General features: G+C 38.0%; 1 protein-coding gene across 13 annotated transcripts in view; it reads left to right on the forward strand.

Annotated features, from left to right (window-relative positions):
* ZMYND11 (zinc finger MYND-type containing 11) overlaps nt 1-19,133 on the forward strand; it is a 134,745-nt gene that overhangs the window by 42,628 nt on the left and 72,984 nt on the right. For 12 of the 13 annotated variants that reach the window (XM_045060782.1, XM_045060780.1, XM_045060779.1 and 9 more), the window contains exon 2: nt 17,888-18,022. In XM_045060782.1, the coding sequence (XP_044916717.1) occupies nt 17,907-18,022 (116 nt within the window). In that variant the 5' untranslated portion in view covers nt 17,888-17,906. Of the gene's footprint in view, nt 1-16,934; nt 16,960-17,887; nt 18,023-19,133 lie in introns of those variants that run through there. The other variant, XM_045060781.1, reaches the window with a different exon arrangement.

Here is a 19,133-nt window from a genome sequence, read left to right on the forward strand (position 1 = left end):
GTTCATGTATCTCAGTTTTCATAGATTTCCTTTCAAATATTGGTAACCAAAATATGCCTGTAGCAAATAGTTGTTTTACTTTTTTTTTTTTAATGTTTATTATTTTTGAGAGAGAGCGAACAGGAGAAGGATAGAGAGAGGGAGACACAGAATCTGAAGCAGGCTCCAGGCTCTGAGCTGTTGGCACAGAGCCCGATGCGGGGCTCAAACTCACAGACTTGTGAGATCATGACCTGAGGTGAAGTCGGACGCTTAACTGACTGAACCACCCAGGTGCCCTTGTAGCTAATAATTTTTATAATGCTGGGGTAAATACTACCTCTTTGATGGTTTGTGGCAAACACTCATTCAGAGACTGATAAAAGTCAAAGATAAGTCCTTTAAAGGGAATAAATTCAGATTCATAAAAAGTATTCATTGTGGGGCGCCTGGGTGGCTCAGTCGGTTAAGCGTCCGACTTCGGCTCAGGTCATGATCTTGCGGTTTGTGAGTTCGAGCCCCACGTCGGGCTCTGTGTTGACAGCTCAGAGCCTGGAGCCTGTTTCAGATTCTGTGTCTCCCTCTCTCTCTGACCCTCCCCCGTTCATGCTCTGTCTCTCTCTGTCTCAAAAATAAATAAACGTTAAAAAAAATTGAAAAAAAAGTATTCATTGTATTGTTTCTTATTTTTCTCACATAACAGATTATTTCTGATACTGGGTCCATTTTATTATGATTAAAATATTTTTTATTTTGTGAAATGATGGTAAAACCAGTGTCTGTGGTTTGCTGTGTGTAACAAAGTGCTACAAACTGGGTGGCTTATAAACAGTAGACATTTATTTCTCACAATTCTGGAGGCTGGGCGTCCATTCAGGGTGCCGGCAAGGTTGAGTTACAGGCCTTCTAACCCAGTGGACTATTGAATTATCCTTCTGTCGTGCATGGTAGAAGGACCAAGAGATATCTCTGGGGCTACTTTTATGAGGACATTAATCCCATTCATGAAGTCTCTACTCTCCTCATCTTCTTTTTTTTTTTTTTTTCAACGTTTATTTATTTTTGGGACAGAGAGAGACAGAGCATGAACGGGGGAGGGGCAGAGAGAGAGGGAGACACAGAATCGGAAACAGGCTCCAGGCTCTGAGCCATCAGTGCAGAGCCTGACGCGGGGCTCGAACTCACGGACCGCGAGATCGTGACCTGGCTGAAGTCGGACGCTTAACCGACTGCGCCACCCAGGCGCCCCTCTCCTCATCTTCTGAAGGACACACCTCCTAGGATACCATCACTTCAGGCACTAGGTTTTTTTTTTTTTTAGCACATGAGTTTTGGGAAGCACATAGATGGACACCATGACCAGGTGAAAGTTATAGATCAACATTAGGAAATCCATCAATGTAATACATCACATTAGTAGAAGGAAGGAAAAAAGTATTGTATCAATTGAAAACTAGGACCTGTAGGACCTTCCTCAACATGATAAAGGGCATTGATGAAAACCCAAACTAATACTATACTCAGTGATGAAAGACTGGAACCTTTCTCCTTAAGATCAAGAGCAAGACAAAGATGTCCGCTTTCATTACTGCTGTTCAACATCGTACTGGCAACCTTGGCGAGAGGAATTGGACAAGGAAAAGAAATCAAAGGCATTCAAATTGGAAAAGAAGCAATGGAACGGTATTTGATAACATGGTCCTGTTATTTAGAAAATTCAAAAGAAATCCACAAGAAAGTCATTAGAACTAATAAGTTCAGCCAAGTTGTAGGGTAATCAGTTGGGTTTCAGTATACCAGTAGTGAACAATCAGAAAAGGAAATTAAAGCAATTCCATTCACCTTGGCATGTAAAAGAACGAAATACCTAGGAGTAAACTTAACCATTTGAGGTGAAAGACTTGTACACTATAAATTATAAAACATTGCAGAAGGAAATTAAAGAAGACCAGAATAAATGGAGAGACATCTTGGGTTCATGGATGAGAAAACTAAATACTACCCAAAGCAGTATAGAGTTCGGCACAATCCCCATGAAAATTCCAATGGCCTTTTTTTCCCCTCCAGAACGAAAAAGCCAATCTTGAAATTCATGTGGGATTTGAAAGGGACCTGGATAGCCAAAACGATCTTGAAAAAGAACAAAATTGAAAGACACACACTTCACTGTGTCAAAACTTGCTTCAGAGCTACAATAATCAAAACAGTGTGGTACTGACATAAGGATAGACGTATGGAATTTAGAAATCTGAAATAAATTCATACACATTTGGCCAATTGATCTGTTTTTCATTTTAATTTTGGCATAGTAAACCTATGGTGTTATATTGATTTCAGGTGTACAATGCAGTGATTCAGTACACACACACACACACACACACACACACACACACACACACACACCCAGTGCTCCTCATGACAAGTACACTTCTTAATCCCCTTCACCCATCCCCCCACCCCTCCCTTCTGGTAACTATCAGTGTCCTCTGTAGTTAAGATTCTGTTTCTTGATTTGCCTCTTTTTATTCCCCTTTGCTCATTTGTTTTGTTTCTTCGGTTCCACATGTGAGTGAAATCATACTGTGTTTGTTATTCTCTGATGGACTTATTTTGCTTAACGTTATACTCTAACTCCTTTATTATGGCTGAGTAATAGTCCATTGTGTATATATACATCTTCTTTATCTGTTCATCTATTGATGGACACTTGGGCTGCTTCCATCATTTGACTATTGTGGATAGTGCTGCTATAAACATCAGGGTGTATGTCCCTTTTAATTAGTGTTTTTGTATTTTTTGGATAAAGGCCTAGTAGTGTGATTAGTGGATGATAGGGTAGTTGTTTAGAGAGACCGCAAGTGTGGGAGAGGGGCTGAGGGAGAGAGAGAGACACTCTTAAATAGGCTCCACACTCAAATTGGAGCCCAGTGCAGGGCTTGATCCCACAACCCTAGTATTGTGACCTGAGCCAAGTATCATGACCTGAAATCAAGAGTCAAATGCTTAACAAACTGAGCCACCTGGGTGCCCCTCATAGAGTAATTCTATTTTTAACTTTTTGAGGAACCTCTATACTGTCTTCCAGGTTTGGCCAATTGATTTTTGACAAGGGAATTAAGTCCATTCAATTAGGAAACCATAGTGTCTTCACAAGATGGTGCTGGGATAACTGGATTTCCACATATAAAAGAATGAGTTTGGATTCCTTCCTTATGCCATAGACAAAAATTCAAAATGGTTCAATGACTGAAACAGAAGAACTAAAACTGTAAGACTTCTTAGAAAAAAACATAGGGGTTAATCTTTATACTTTATACCTTAGATATTACTTTGGAATTGGCATGAAAAGCAAGAGCAATGAAAGAAAAGGTATATCTATTCTACTTTATCCAAACTAAAAACTTTTGTGCATCATAATCATAGGATATTATCAAAGTGAAAACATAACAAAATGGGAGAAAAGATTTGCAAAATATATGGATAAGGGGTTAATATTTAGAATATGTAAAGAACCCCCTCAACCTATCAACAAAAAGATGACACAGTTAAAAATGAGCAAAGGACTCCAATAGACATTTCCCCAAAGAGGATAGATAACCAGTGAACACGAAAAGATGCTCAACATCCTTAGTCATTAGGGAAATGCAAGTCAAAACTACAATGAAATACTCCACACCTACTAAGATGGCTGCTAAAACCACATTGAGATGCCATCTCACACCGGTCAGAGTGGCTAAAATGAACAAGTCAGGAAACAACAGATGTTGGCAAGGATGTGGAGAAATGGGAACCCTCTTGCACTATTGGTGGGAATGCAAACTGGTACAGCCACTCTGGAAAACAGTGTGGAGTTCCCTTGAAAAATTAAAAATAGAATTACCCTACAACCCAGCAATAGCACTACTAGGAATTTATCCAAAGGATACAGGAGTGCTGATTCATAGGGGCACATGTACCCCAATGTTTATAGCAGCACTATCAACAGTAGCCAAATTATGGAAAGAGCCCAAATGTCCATTAACTGATGAATGGATAAAGAAGGTGTGGTTTATATATACAATGGAATAGTACTTGGCATTGAGAAAGAATGAAATCTTGCCATTTGCAACAACGTGGATGGAACTGGAGGGTTTTATGCTAAGTGAAATAAATCAGCCAGAGAAAGAGATCATGTATTTTCACTCATATGTGGAACTTGAGAACCTTAACAGAAGCCAAGGGGGAAGGGGAGGGTAGGGAAAAAAATACAGAGAGGGAGGCAAACCATAAGGAACAAACTGAGGGTTGAAATGGGGGCTGAGGGGAGGGGAAAATGGGTGATGGGCTTTGGGGAGGGCACTTGTTGGGATGAGCAGTGGGTGTTGTATGTAAACGATGAATCATGGGAATCTATTCTTAAAGCCAAGAGCACACTGTATACACTGTATGTTAGCAACCTTGACAATTACATTAAAAGACAGAATGGCAAGTGTCAGCTGGGAAGTGGAGAAATTAGAACTTTCACATGTTGCCTGTGTAATGTAAAATGGTGTAGCCACTGTAGAATACAGTTTCGTAAAATGTTGAGTGTAGAATGAATGATCCAGCAGTCCCACTTCTGGGGATATACCGAAGGGAATTGAAAGCAGGACCAGGACACACACTTGTATGCCAGTGTTCATTGCAGTTTTTCACAGTATCCAAACTACAGAAACCACGCAAGTGTCCATCAGCACATGAGTGATGCCACTGAACTGTACACTTAAAAATGGTTAAGATGGCAAGTTTTACGTTACATATACTGCACCATAGTTTAAAAAATTAATACTACATACCCAAAACCTCTGAGTTGTATATTTTTGGTGGGTGAAACAGAGTATGTGAATTATGTCTCAATAAAGGTGTTATAAACAAAGGGTTAACCTCTATTTTCCTACATACATTTTGTTTTTTTTAATTTTTTTTTCAACGTTTATTTATTTTTGAGACAGAGAGAGACAGAGCATGAATGGGGGAGGGGCAGAGAGAGAGGGAGACACAGAATCGGAAACAGGCTCCAGGCTCCGAGCCATCAGCCCAGAGCCTGACGCGGGGCTCGAACTCACGGACCGCGAGATCGTGACCTGGCTGAAGTCGGACGCTTAACCGACTGCGCCACCCAGGCGCCCCCATACATTTTGTTTTTTAAAGTCATATTCTGTCAAATCCGGGAGTCTGGAAAGATTTTTTTTTTTTGCTTTACTAGTATAGCTAATAACATAATTGAAATACGTTTGTTGTTATTAGGAATCGTGATCAGTATTTAAATGGTGTTACTTTCTGTAGCTAAACTAGTATAACTTGCTTTAAATAAATCTGTTAGGAAATCTACTTCGAGTGTCTGTTTTGCCAGCTCTCCACATTCTATACTTGTTACATATGGAAATTGGACAGCAACTGATTGCTTTGGGGTATTTGAGGGAATATAGTTGCTCTTTAGTCTTGACACTGGTAGCCAACCACTTATTATCATAGACTAGACTAGCTTTATTTCTTCTCCTTTTATTTTTATTTATTTGTTTAATTTCAGGGCTTGTTGGGGAATGTATTCAATCAGTAAGTGCTTATATTGTATACTTGGTGGTACAACTTGTTAAGGGCATAAAGTTTGAAATATATGGCCTACTTTTAGAAAACTTGATGTTGGGTAATGTGTATAAAATAATTATGTAGCAATCAATACAGACATGGAATTAATTGTAATTGTAGATTTTACATATGTTAAGTTGGTATAATAAATAATAACTGAATACAATTTAATTGTAACTTTAACTGAATAATAACTAATAATAAAGCCAGTTGTAATAAATAAAATTGTGAGAGACTAACAAAAGACCAAACACATCAAAGAAACTAATGCTAGTGTAGATTAAAATTTTATGTATGATTAGAAAGGTAACACCGTTCATTAGAGAAGAAAGAAATCTTTCAGTAAACCATGCCAATGCAGTTGATTACCTCTCCGGGGTAACCTTCTGTATTTTACCCCACGGTTTCCGTTTGGGCATGTAAGATGCTTGGATTTGCCACTCCATCCTAATAACAAGAACTGAACTGAAAAACCAGCAAATCTACTGAGATTATGAGAGCAGGAAGGCCACAGGACAAATGGCTGCCACAGAAGTTGGAGAGACAGAAAGGCAAATAGAATCAAAACTTACCAGAGCAGAAACCCACCAGCAGAAACATCTGCAGGAACCATTGCTGGGTAAGAAAACCTGAATGTGATTGATGAACTCCTGGAGGCTCAGCGTGGACAAGTCTGAGTTAAAAATCCAGGGGGACCAGCATCATAGGGGCCCCCCACACTTTTGTAAGACTTATCTCCAGGAGCTCTCCCAGGTCCTTCTAGTGAATATAGGACAAAAAAATGCCCTTGTGGTTCCATTGCGACTGGGGTCAGGAGGAGAGGAACCATTTTAAAATCTGCCAGAACATTCTGTTCTTAACAAGGCCCGCCCGCTAGAGAAAGTTTCACCAGAGCCTGACTGACCTAGGGAAGAGAAATACCCAAGTCCAGCTCACTCCTAGCAATCCTGTTCCACCTAATGGGGTAAATAAAAGTGAGAAGTACTTGTCAAGTTCACAGTGTATGGGCACAGGCTCACCAAAACACTGAGACTAATCCTGGGACTATAGAAAGCATTCCCTTCCCACATTTTACACTGAATTACTAAACACCTGCTTATGCAGTTCCTTTTACTTAGTACATTCCACCTCTCTCTCTCTTTTTTAATGTTCATTATTGAGAGAACATGTGGGGGAGGGACAGAGAGAGAGAGAGAGAGGGAGAGGGAGACACGGAATCTGAATCAGGCTCTAGGCTCTGAGCTGTCAGCACAGCCTGATGTGGGACTTGAACTCAGAAACCATGAGGTCATGACCTGATTGGATGCCAGCCAACTCAGCCACCCAGGTGCCCCAGCGTCTACCTTTCAAAGGAAAATACAAGGCATACTCAAAGGCAAAACAAACACAGGACTTTAACAAGCATCTGAACCTGGGTCAACATGGCAAGGATATTGGAATTATCAGAACAGGAGGTAAAAAAAAAACAAAAAAACAAAAAAAAAACTGATTAATAGGCTAGGGACTTTAATGTAAAAAAAATAGAAAACATGCAAAATTAGATGAATACTGTAAACAGATGAAAAGTCTAAAAACATCAAAAAGAAATGCTAGAGTACAAACACATTGCAATGGAAATGAAGACTACTTTTGATGGGGTCAGTAGACTGGACATGGCTAAGGAAGGAATCTCTGAACTTAAGGATATGACAACAAACTTCTAAAACTGAAAAGCAAAGAGCAGAAAGACTGAAGGAAAAAAAACATGCAAGGACAATGGGACAACTACGAAAGGTATATCATACGCAAAATGGGAAAGCCACAGGAGAAGACAGAAGAACAAAAGCAATATTGGAAGCATTCATGATGACAGGTTTCCCCAAATTAATGTCCAACCAGATCAAGAAGCTCAGAGAATACCTAGCAGAATAGATGCTGTCCAAACCACACCTAGGTATATCATTTTCAAACCTCAGAAAATCAAAGATTAATCCTAAAGAAGCCAAAGGAAAAAAAACACCTTACTTATAAAGCAGCAGAAATAATAAATACATCAGATTTCTTCTCAGAAACCATGCAAGCGAGAAAACGGAGTGAAATATTGAAAGTATTGAGAGGAACCTGCCCCCCCTGCCCGCTCCCCTCCATCACCAAATTAGAATTGTATATCCTGCAAAACTGTCCTTCCAGAAGTGGAGAAATACTTATGAGACAAACATTGACAGAATTTGTTGCCAGTAGACCTGCCTTGGAAGAAATGTTAAATGAAGTTCTTTAGAAGGAAAAGGCAACATGTCAGAAACTCAAACATACATAGAAGATCATTGGAAATTGAGTAAGGGTAAAATAAACCCGTTTTTCTTATTCTTAATTGATCTAAAAGATAAGTTTGTTCCCAATAGCAACAATGTACTTTTATGTGCTTGTGTGCATCTGGATATTTATGTATGCTCATGCATAAGTGAAAGGAATGACAACAATGATAAAAGGTACAGAAGAGAGGTATTAGGAACATTTTGTTAATAGGTACTTCTACCTGTAAATCTAAATAGTGTTATTTAAAAATAGACATGGTTAGTTTTAAATGTATATTGCAATATTTAGGGCAGCCACTAAAAAGTAACAACAAAAAAGTAAAATTAATATGCTACTATAGAAAAAAATAGATGCATATAAAGTACTCAAAATGACAAAAGAGAATATGGGTGGAAATCAAAAGCAGGCACAGGGAACAAAGGCATAGACAACAGCAACAAATATGATAGACATTAATTCAATTATAGCAAATAATCACCTTAGACAACATGGTTAAAATGTAACAATTAAAAGACGAGATTGTCAGAGTTAATTAAAAAATAGGACCCAACCATGTGTTTTCTACAAGAAATCCATTTTAAATATACACTAATTGTGGGGCGCCTGGGTGGCTCAGTTGGTTGAGCCTCCGACTTCGGCTCAGGTCATGATCTCATGGTCTGTGGGTTCGAGCCCTGTGTTGGGCTCTGTGCTGACAGCTCAGAGCCTGGAGCCTGCTTCGGATTCTGTGTCTCCCTCTCTCTCTCTGCCCCTCCCCTGTTCATGCTCTATCTCAAAAATAAATAAACATTAAAAAAAATTGTTTTAAAAATATACACTAGTAGATGAAAATAAATGGGATAGAAAAGATAATACCATGCTGACACTAATCAAAAAAAAGTTGGAGTAGCTATACTAATTTCAGATGGAGCAGATGTCAAAGCAAGGAATATTAATGGGTATGAAGAGCATTATGTGAAGAGATTCATACTCAAAGATGGTATAACAGTTCTTAATGTGTATGTGCCTAACAACAGTGTGTCAAAGTATTTCAGGCAAAAACTATTAGAACTGCAAGAAGTGATAGATGAATGCACTGGTATATTGGAGATTTCAACACCCCTCTCAGAAATGGACAGGTGCAGTAGGCAGGAGATAAGCACACAGTTGAACTCAACAATATTAATTGGATATCATCAACATCTATAGACTACCTCATCCTACAACAAAAGAATATACATTTTAAGCTCACATGGATCATTCACATCCTCAGCCATAAAACTCAATAAATTAAAAAAAAATTAGAAATCATACAATATCTGTTGTTAGACCACAATAGAATTAAAATAGAAATCAAGAGAGGTGCCTGGGTGGCTGGGTTGAACGTCTGACTCTTGATTTTGGCTCAGGTCATGGTCCCAGGGTAGTGGGATTGAGGTCCCATCGGGTTCTGCACTGAATGTGGAGCCTGTCTGGAATTCTCTCCCTCCCCCGCCTCTCTCTCCCTCCCCCTCTACCCCTCTCCCTTTCTTGGGTGCACTCTCTTAAAACAAAAATTCAAGAAAACAAAAATCGCTTTAAGTCTCAAAATACTTCAACATTAAACAACATACAGGCTGGAAAAGAAATCTAAAAAAATTTTTTAGATTTGAATTAAATGTAAATGAGAATGAAAATATATCTTATCAAAATTTGTAGAATACAACAAAAGCAGTGCTTACAGGGAAATTTATAGCATTGAATGTATATATTAGAAAAGAAGAAACATCTAAAACCAATATTCTAAGCTTCCACCTTAGGACACAAGAAAAAGAAAATTAAACCCAAAGTAAGCAGAAGAAAAGAAATAGCAAGAATTAAAGCAGAAAAATGAAACTAAGTAGGAAATCAGTGGAAAAATCAATGCAGTCAAAAGCTAGTTGTTTGAAAAGATCAATAGAATCAGTAGGTCTCTATACAAGCCTTAGAAACAAAGACACAAATTATTAATCTAAGAAGTAAAAGAAAAGCTATCACTACTGATCCTCTAGACCATAGAAGTATAGTAAAGGAATACTGTGAACAACTCTCTGCCCACAAACTTGATAACAGATGAAATAGGTCAATTTCTTGAAAGGCATAATCTGGCAAGACCCCTGCAAGAAGAAATAGATAACCTGTTTACACCTTTATAAAAGAAATTGAATCAGTAGTTAATAACCTTCCAAAACAGAAAGCACCAGACCCAGATGGGTTCTTGATTTTTATGCATCTATTAAAATAATGTAATTTTTCTTTAGCCTGTTAATAGATGCATAAAAATCATTTGACAAAATCCAGCACTCATTTATAATAAAAGCTTCAATCAAACTAGGAATAGAAATTACCTACAAAAGTTCTACACTAACATTATCATACTTGATGAGAAACACAGGTGTCTTGATGAAATCAGGAACAAAGCAAGGATGTCTCTTCTTACCATGCCCTTTTCAACATGGTATTGGAAGTCTGAGCTAAAGCAATAAGACAAGAAAAGGAAATAGAAGTATAGAAATTTGGAAGAGAGAAAACTATTTTTGTTTACAGATGACATGATTGTCTACACAGGAAATCTGAAAGAATTGATAGGTACCTGGAACTAATAATTATAACAAATTTAATATATAACAATATATAAAAGCCTATTACTCTCTTATATATCAGCAATGAACAAGTTGAATGTGAAGTTAAAAACACATCACCATTTATATTATCGCCCCCCCAAATGGAATACTTAGGTATAAACCTAACAAGATATGTATAAGATCTATATGAGGAAAACAAAATTCTGATAAAATAAGTGGAGAGAGAACCCTTGTTCAGGGATAGGAAGACTTAATATTGTCAACACGTCCGTTCTTCCCAACTTGATCTATGGTATAGATTCAGTGCGGTCCCAATAGAAATCCCAGGAAGTCATATTTTGGATATCAACATAGTGGTTCTGAAATTCATATGGAATGGCAAGAGATCCAGAATAGCCTACACAATGAGGACAGCGTGGTATTGGTAAAGCAACAAATACATCAGTGGAACAGGTGGGAGAGCCCAGAAGTAGACCTGCATAAATATAACCAACTGATCTTTGAGAAAAGAGCAGAGGTAGTACGATGGAACAGATATAATCTCTTCATCAGATAGTGGTGGGACAACTGCATCCATATGCCAAAAAAAAAAAAAAAAAATGAATCTAGACACAGACCTTGTACCCTTCATCAAAATTAACTCAAAATGAATAGAATCATAGACCTAAAATGTAAAACTTCTAGAAGATAACGTAGGAGACAGCTTAGGTGTCCTGGAGTATGGCAGTGACATTTTAGTAACAACACCAAGACACGACCCTTGAAAGTAATAGTTGATAAGTTGGACTTGATGAAAATTAAAACTTTGAAGAGAATGAGAGGACAAGCCACAGACTGGGGGAATATTTGTGAAAGACACCTGCTAAAGGACCATTACCAAAAGGTATAAAGAACTTTTTTTTTGAATGTTTATTTACCCTGAGAGAGCAAGCACGTGCAGGGGCGTGAGGCAGAAAGAGGAGACAGAGAATCCCAAACAGGCTCCACCATGTCAGTGCAGAGCCCGACTGAGGGCTCAAACTCACGAACCACCAGATTGTAACCTGAGCTGAAATCAAGAGCTGGATGCTCAACTGACTGAGCCACCCAAGTGCCCTGAAATGTACAAAGAACTCTTAAACAAGTAAGAAGATGGATGTGATTAAAAAATGAACAAAAAATTTGAACTTACATCTCACCAAAGATGAGATAGAGGTAAAAAGTAAGTGTATGAAAAGATGTTCAATATCCTATGTCATAGGAGAATTGCAAATTAAAACAACGTTAATTTCTCACTACACATCTGTTAGAATGGCTAAAATCCAAAAAACACCGATTGCTGATGAGAATGTGGAGCCATGGGAACTTAGTCATTGCTGGTGGGAACGCTAAATGGTGCAGCCACTCTGGAAGGCCGTTTTCTTACAAAACTAAACATACTCTTACCATCCAGCAGTTGCACTCCTTGCTATTTATCAAAAAAGCTGACCATGTACACATAGAAATCTTTACAGGGTTGTTGATAGGAGCTTTAATTCATCAAAATATGGAAGCAACCAAGATATTCTCTAGTCAGTGAGTGGATGAACTGTGTTATGTCCATTCAATGGAATATTATTCAGCACTAAAAGGAAATGAACTGTCAAACCGTGAAAAGATACGGAGGACTCTTAAATGCATAGTACCAAGTGAAGTCAACCCAAAAAGGCCACATACTGTATGATTCCAGCTATAGGACATTATGGAAAAGGCCAATGATGGAGGCAGTAAAAAAAAAAAAAAATCAGTGGTTGCCAGGAATTGGGGACACGGAGGGATGAGTAGGTGGCACACAAAGGATTTTTAGGCAGGGAAACTATTCTGGGTGATACTTTGATGGTATATACTTGTCTTAACGTGTATGTGAAAACCCATAGGGTGTACGGCCCTAAGAGTGAACCAACCATGAGCTGAAGCGTGGGCTTTGGGGGAAATACTGGTATGCCAGTGCAGGTTTCTTGACTGTAACAAATGTCATTTCTGGTTTGGGGTGTTGATAAGGCGGGGGGGGGCAGGTGCGTGGGGACATGGGATTCCTGGTATGTCCTGCTGAGTTGTGCTATGAACCTAACACTGATCTGTAACACAATGTTTATTAGTGTTACATTATAAAAAGTTATTCTCAGACGGATTAAGAAGTCAGTGTTTAAAAAAATTAAAACACAGGTGCCTGGGTGGCTCAGTCATTTAAGGGTCCAACTCGATTTCAGCTTAGGTAATGGTCTCAGGGTTGTGAGATTGAGCTCCATGTCAAGCTCCATGCTGGGTGTGGAGCCTGCTGAAGATTTTCTCGCTCCTTATACCACTCACTCTCTCTAAAAAGCAAAAACAAAACAGAACAAAACCAGGGAAATACATTTGAATATTTTTTCTGACTTGAATATGAAAGGACTTATAATCAGAAAAGTTAACATAAAAGAATTCATGGTTAGCTAGATTTCCATATAATTTCATTTAGTGTTTACTAAGAGAGAAAAGTTATTTTAGGAATAATCTTAATATATAAAGACATTAATATCTAAATAGGAAAATGCTATGAATAGGCTATCAATGAAAAGTAATTTGAAATTACTAGTAGGTTGTGGGAAAATTTCAACCTAACCTAAGTAATCAATACACATTATACAATTGGATTTAGTTTTAAGTTTCGTGGAATATTTAATGTAAATATGTCAAAATATTTACAAAACATACTTGTTAGACAACATGAGAGAAAAACCTGGACCCACTCGCCACTGGAAGCAAACTTCAGAACACACTTGATTATGTGTGTCCTCCCAGTGTGGTCCTGTTGGGTACACTGTTTTCTCAGCCTGCCATTATTGTTTCAATTTCCTTTGTCACGTTTATCACTTCTGCAATAAAAAGTTTGCCCATATATGTATTTATCTGCAAGCATTGTATTACTTAATTTTGCTTATTTTTAATTTCCTGATTGATTTCTCTTACTCTCTTTTTTTCCCTGTTTGTAGCATTTGCATGATGTTAAAGAAGATATGGGGCGCCTGGGTGGCTTAGTTGGTTGAGCATCCGACTCTGTTTTGGTTCAGGCAGGTCATGATTTCACAGTTTGTGAGATCGAGCTCTGTGTCAGGCTCTGTACTGACAGCATGGAGTCTGCTTAAGACTGTCTCTCCCTCTTTCTCTGTCCCTCCCTTGCTCGTGCTTTCTCTCTCTCTCTCAAAAAAAAAAAAAAAGATACACAGGTGGAAGGGATTGCGTTAAATTTGGATTTGTACGGGTAGAGAATATCAGTATCACCTGGGGGCTTGCCACAGTTACTTGGACCAACTCAGACCCATTAGGATGGCTCGTATCAAAACCAGAAAATTATAAGTGTTGATGAAAATGTGGAGAAATTAGAACCTTGTGCACTACTGGCGGGAAAGTAAAAGGGTGCATCTGCTGTGGAAAACAGTTTGGTGGGTGTTTAAAAAATAAAACATGTAATTGCCAGTTCACATGGCAGTTATGCTTCTGGGTATATCAAAAGCAGGATCTCAAAGACGTATTTGTATACATGTGTTCATAGCTACGTTATGTGCTGAACGTGGAAGTAACCCAAGTGTTCATCACAGATGAGTGGATAACAAAATGCAATGTATATGTGCAGTGGAATAATATTCAGCCTTAAAAAGGAAGAAAATTCTGTAACCTGCTACAACGTGGGTGAACATTGAGGACATTTTGTTAAGTGAAATATGTCAGGTACTGAAGGACAAAAACTGTCTAATTCCACTTCTAATTCCACAGTTCTAAGGTACTTAGATTCGTCACAAAGTCGAAGTAGTACAGTGGGTGCCAGGGGTTGGGGGAGGAGGGGAAGTACTTAGGGACTAACGGGTGCAGAGATTCAGTTTCACAAGAGGAAGTGAGTTATGTGACTGGATGGTGGTGACTGCTTCAGGACATTGTGGATGTGGTTAATGCCAGTGAACCGTACATGTAAAAATGGTGATGCTGGTTTATGTTATGTCTGTTTTACCACAGTAAGAGAAATTGGGGGGAAAATTAGTGGGAAGTTTTTGGTTTTGTATTTTTATTTTTTAAACTATAAGCCTCTTGAAAATCACTTTCTGAAGGAGCTCATCTTCCTAAGGGGAGCCGAAAAGATTGAGGAGTGTTTTTGTTTTTTTTTTTTTGTTTTTTTTTTTTTTTTTTTTTTTTTGGTCTGTCATGTCCCTCTGAGGCCACCTTGGAAGATAGATGAAAGATGAAGCCTGTCCCTTCTTAGTGGAACTGATGGATCTTCTGAGGAATTTATAATTATTTGCACAAGGCAGTATGTCTGTAAGAGACATATTAAAAATTAGAATATGCAAGAGTTGAGTTTGCTTTAGTGTGATCCTAGAGGAAAGGTCAGTCAGGGACAGTTGCATGGACAGTTGCTCAAGTCCCAGCAAGGAAAGGGCAGAGCACAGCTTAACCAAGGGGACCAAGGTCCAGTGTTTCGGGCAGACTTTGGAATTTTGAGGGGTTCAGTTTAGTAGTAATATGCATTCAGGAGAGAGGGCTGCAGACTTGGGTTTGTTCACATCAGTGAAGACCTTAAGAGAGAAGCTGTCTGTACATGGGAACTGAGACACTCATTTCCTAGGATTTTATTGATGAACAAACAAATTGCTGTGCTTAATATCTAGCCACGTTATTAATCATGTTAGGTCAACAACGGAAGGACTTTTATCTGTTTTACTGCTATATTGCCAGAGCATCTATAACAGGCATGTCTAACTATGTTACCAAACAATGATTTTAGGTTTCATAAGAAGGAAAATCTCAGTGGTTGTACTTCGGTGCTTTTATGATGTGTCTCAGACATCATCGTGCTCTCCTTTCGTGGGTCTGTGTTCTTCGCAAGGCTCCCCTTGGGCTCCTGAGTGTCTTCCTTGTGATGTGTGTACCTATGTTGACTCAGTTCAGGCAGATCTCAAAACTCTTTGGTTTTAACTTTACGTGTTTTCTGAAGTGTGTGCTGCTTAATTCTTGAGTCTTGAGTTTAACCATTTCTAGCAATTAAGTGACATCACTTGTAGAGTTTCTGCTATTAGTGTCCCCACTGTATTCTTTTGGTTGTTATGTCATATAAGTAGTTATATTTACTATATGGCGTTATTTTAAAACACTAGCTTTGGTTTTGTATATTTTCTGTAGTTCTGAATAAATCATTCTTAATTTTTCATATATGTACTTAGAAAAAATGCAAGTTAAATTAACATGTTTACAATGATATGATTACTTACTACTCTTAAACCCTTTGTGTCACATTGTCCTCTCTTTTACTTCTACACGTCATAAACCTAATGAGATCTAACAATTGTATCTTTGCTTTGAACAGCCAGTTATCTTTTAAAGAAATTAAGGAAATTCCTCTTGTGTTCCCCCACATATCTACCATTCTGTAGTGTTACCTAATCTAGAAGTAGTGCCCCCCTTGTGTAGATTCTCCTGGCATGTATTCTGGACCATGTTGGTCCTCTCTGACCTTACAGTAGTTCATGTATATATCAAACTTCCTCTGCCAGTTTTAGGCCATTTCTGGCAAGGACTACAGTTTTTGCATTTTTAGATAATTCAGTGTATCTATCGAGCACAGAAAATACTTACTTTTTTTTCTTTTTTTTTCCCTTCTTTTTTAATTTAATTTAATTTTTTTTCTTTCAATATATGAAATTTATTGTCAAATTGGTTTCCATACAACACCCAGTGCTCATCCCAAAAGGTGCCCTCCTCAGTACCCATCACCCACCCTCCCCTCCCTCCCACCCCCCATCAACCCTCAGTTTGTTCTCAGTTTTTGACAATACTTACTTTTAAGCATGTAAGTAGGGTTGAAGTAGTGTGTTTTTGACTGAGCGTCTGTATAACCTGACAATGTATAGTACCATAGTTCACCATTAGATGTCACTCTGTAACATACTTTACATTCTTGCCAGACAATTCCTTACCGGAAACGCTTGTCAGATTCAGAAAGTTGGCATTGCTTAACAGCGCACTTACACTGATACATAGTGGTTTCTCTCTAAACACACATTCATAAATTATAATTGTTACTACCTTTAATTCTGCGTCTAAGTCTGTACTGAACCCAACTGATTTTCCTTAGTTTTCTTTAAAATTTGAATGCTGGCTTTATTTTTTGGTTATTCTCTATGTGGAGCAAAGTCTGCAAATATTACAAGTAGTGGTGGGAAGAAGTAGGATATTCAAGAATACCTTCAAACGTGTTCAGAATTCTTCTGTTAGTAATGCAATTTGAAAAATACCTTATTCCAGGAGGCTGACTGACCCCACACTCATGGGCGACTGCTGGTTTTGTTTGGGTGTGTCAGAGAAAGAGGGAGAACGGACTTGGCTCTGAAGAGAAACATAGAGGCAGAGAACACGGAGACCTGTAGGCTCTGCTGGCCAGTCCTGGAACACAGGAAAGTGCCAAGAATGAGATTCCTTCACTCATTCCCACCCTTACAAGATAGGAAAGGTCAGGTCAGGGGGGGTTTGATGTTCACCTTATCCCTAAGGGTGGCCAAATGCTAACCCATGTGACGATGCAGGGATCAGGTGTCTCAGGGCCGAGGACACTGCTGACAGTCCAGCCCCTCTGTGCCCAGCTGGGAGTCCAGTTGTATGCATGAGCCTCTTCTGCAGCACTGTTGCTCAGCCATGCTCCCTGTACGCTTGCCAGAACACAGCCAGTGACCATTTTCCTCACTTCGCTCAGAATATTGAAATTTGAATGAAACAGCGATGTTTCTGAGTGATACAATGAACAACCCCCCCTCCCCGCCCCCGCCAGCCCAAGCATGTGAACATTCATGCAGATGTGGATCCACCCATGTCCTCTGGGACACCAGCTCCCAGCCTTTCACACCTCAGCCAGAAATAACTATCTTACAGTTTCTGTTTATGGTTTTATTTGGAAAAAAAAAAAAAAAAAGAATGTTGTCATTTATCAGTATGGTTTTATAAAATTCAAAATTTAAAACCCTGAGTATAATAAAATACCAAAGAATAAGGACATTTGAATCCATTTATATTGATCTGTCAAATTATACACAATGTATTATCAAAAAATGAAATTTTATGTTCTGCTTTTGCTTTAGAATAAGATATGCATTTTTTTAAATACGTTAGTATAGGATGACTACTAACCCTTATTGGGAAGACCTTTTTAATTCTTTGGTCTTAAAATGACATTTTTTTATGAAATAATGAAGCAAATGACAATTTTTCTGAAGTAATTGGTAATGTAGGTGTAGAAAATATAGTAGAAAGGTTGTCATACTCCATACTACAGTAGTGTCCTCTCCAGGAGTTAGGATGTGCTGAGACTGTTACTCACTTATACTGATAGAGGTGCATCTTGTAATCCATATATTTTTTCCTTATGTTTTTGTGTATTCCTACAGTTAAAGAAGTGAACAGGTCATGGCACGTTTAACAAAAAGACGACAGGCGGATACGAAAGCTATCCAGCATCTTTGGGCAGCCATTGAGATTATACGGAACCAGAAGCAAATTGCCAACATTGACCGTATTACAAAGTGAGTAATTTAAGCAAAAATATCCGTGTGAAGTTTCCTATAAGATTTTTGGGGGGCAAAGGTCTAAAACCAACTTATTTATTATGCTCATCAACGCATTACAAAGTAACAGTCACTTTTTGCCTTATATGTAACTTATTACAGAAGCATAGGCAACTTGTGTTTAGATGTTTTGTAAAGAAATATTAGAGAAGTAAAATACCAGTGTGTACTACTTATAATAGCTTTTTAGTTCTCAAAGATTTTTTAACTCTTGGGAACAGATCTTTATGTCTTTTTTATCAAAAAGGCTCTGCTTCTGAGTAAACTGTCTAAAACCAGTGTGCTGTTTGTTGAGTGTTCACTGCCACACACGTTGGTCCCTAGTCCACTAACCAGGACTTTCTGACCATTTCATTCTGTGTTTTGGAAATTACATTACTTTGGTAGACCAAGATTCAGGATAGAAAATTATCAGAATACTTTATGAATTCTCTACTTACCTGTTATATACTGATCATAACAGGGTCTTCAAATGGAACTTGATTTTGTTCCTTTGTTTCTCTGAGTATTTTTAAGGGAATAAAGCTAAATCCATCTTTTTTAAATGGTTGAATGATATTTTTTGGTAATTTAGATAGAATTTCTTTATTTTCTACACATTCCTTAGATGCTATGTGTAAAAGTGGAAACAAGTGATTTACAAAAGTTCATTTAGTGCTTATTTTTGCCTTTATTAATAAGTAACAACATTGAATAGCACATATTTTTGTCTCTTACCTACATTCTGTTAAAGATTATAAAGTTTACTCAAGAGGGCAGTGACCAGAGAAGGAGAAAGAATAATGCCATGTGTTGCTCTAAGTCCGTATTTAAAGTTGCTATGTACATGTCCTAGCTCCTTAGGGCCACTAGCATAAAAATATTCGGTAACACTTGTATGGAAAATAAGAATAAAATAAAGAGCACATTATAATTAAATTCAAATTAGTATGTTTTTATAAAAAGCAAATAATTTGGGGGTGTGTTACAAAGTAGAAGTTATAGTGAGATGGTATTGGCATAAAAACATGTTTTCAAAACCTCAAGAATAACAGCCATACATATTTTCCTGTGGTTGGGAATTTTTAAA

The sequence above is a fragment of the Felis catus genome, chromosome B4, assembly GCF_018350175.1.
Source record: "Felis catus isolate Fca126 chromosome B4, F.catus_Fca126_mat1.0, whole genome shotgun sequence".
Taxonomy (NCBI): domain Eukaryota; kingdom Metazoa; phylum Chordata; class Mammalia; order Carnivora; family Felidae; genus Felis; species Felis catus.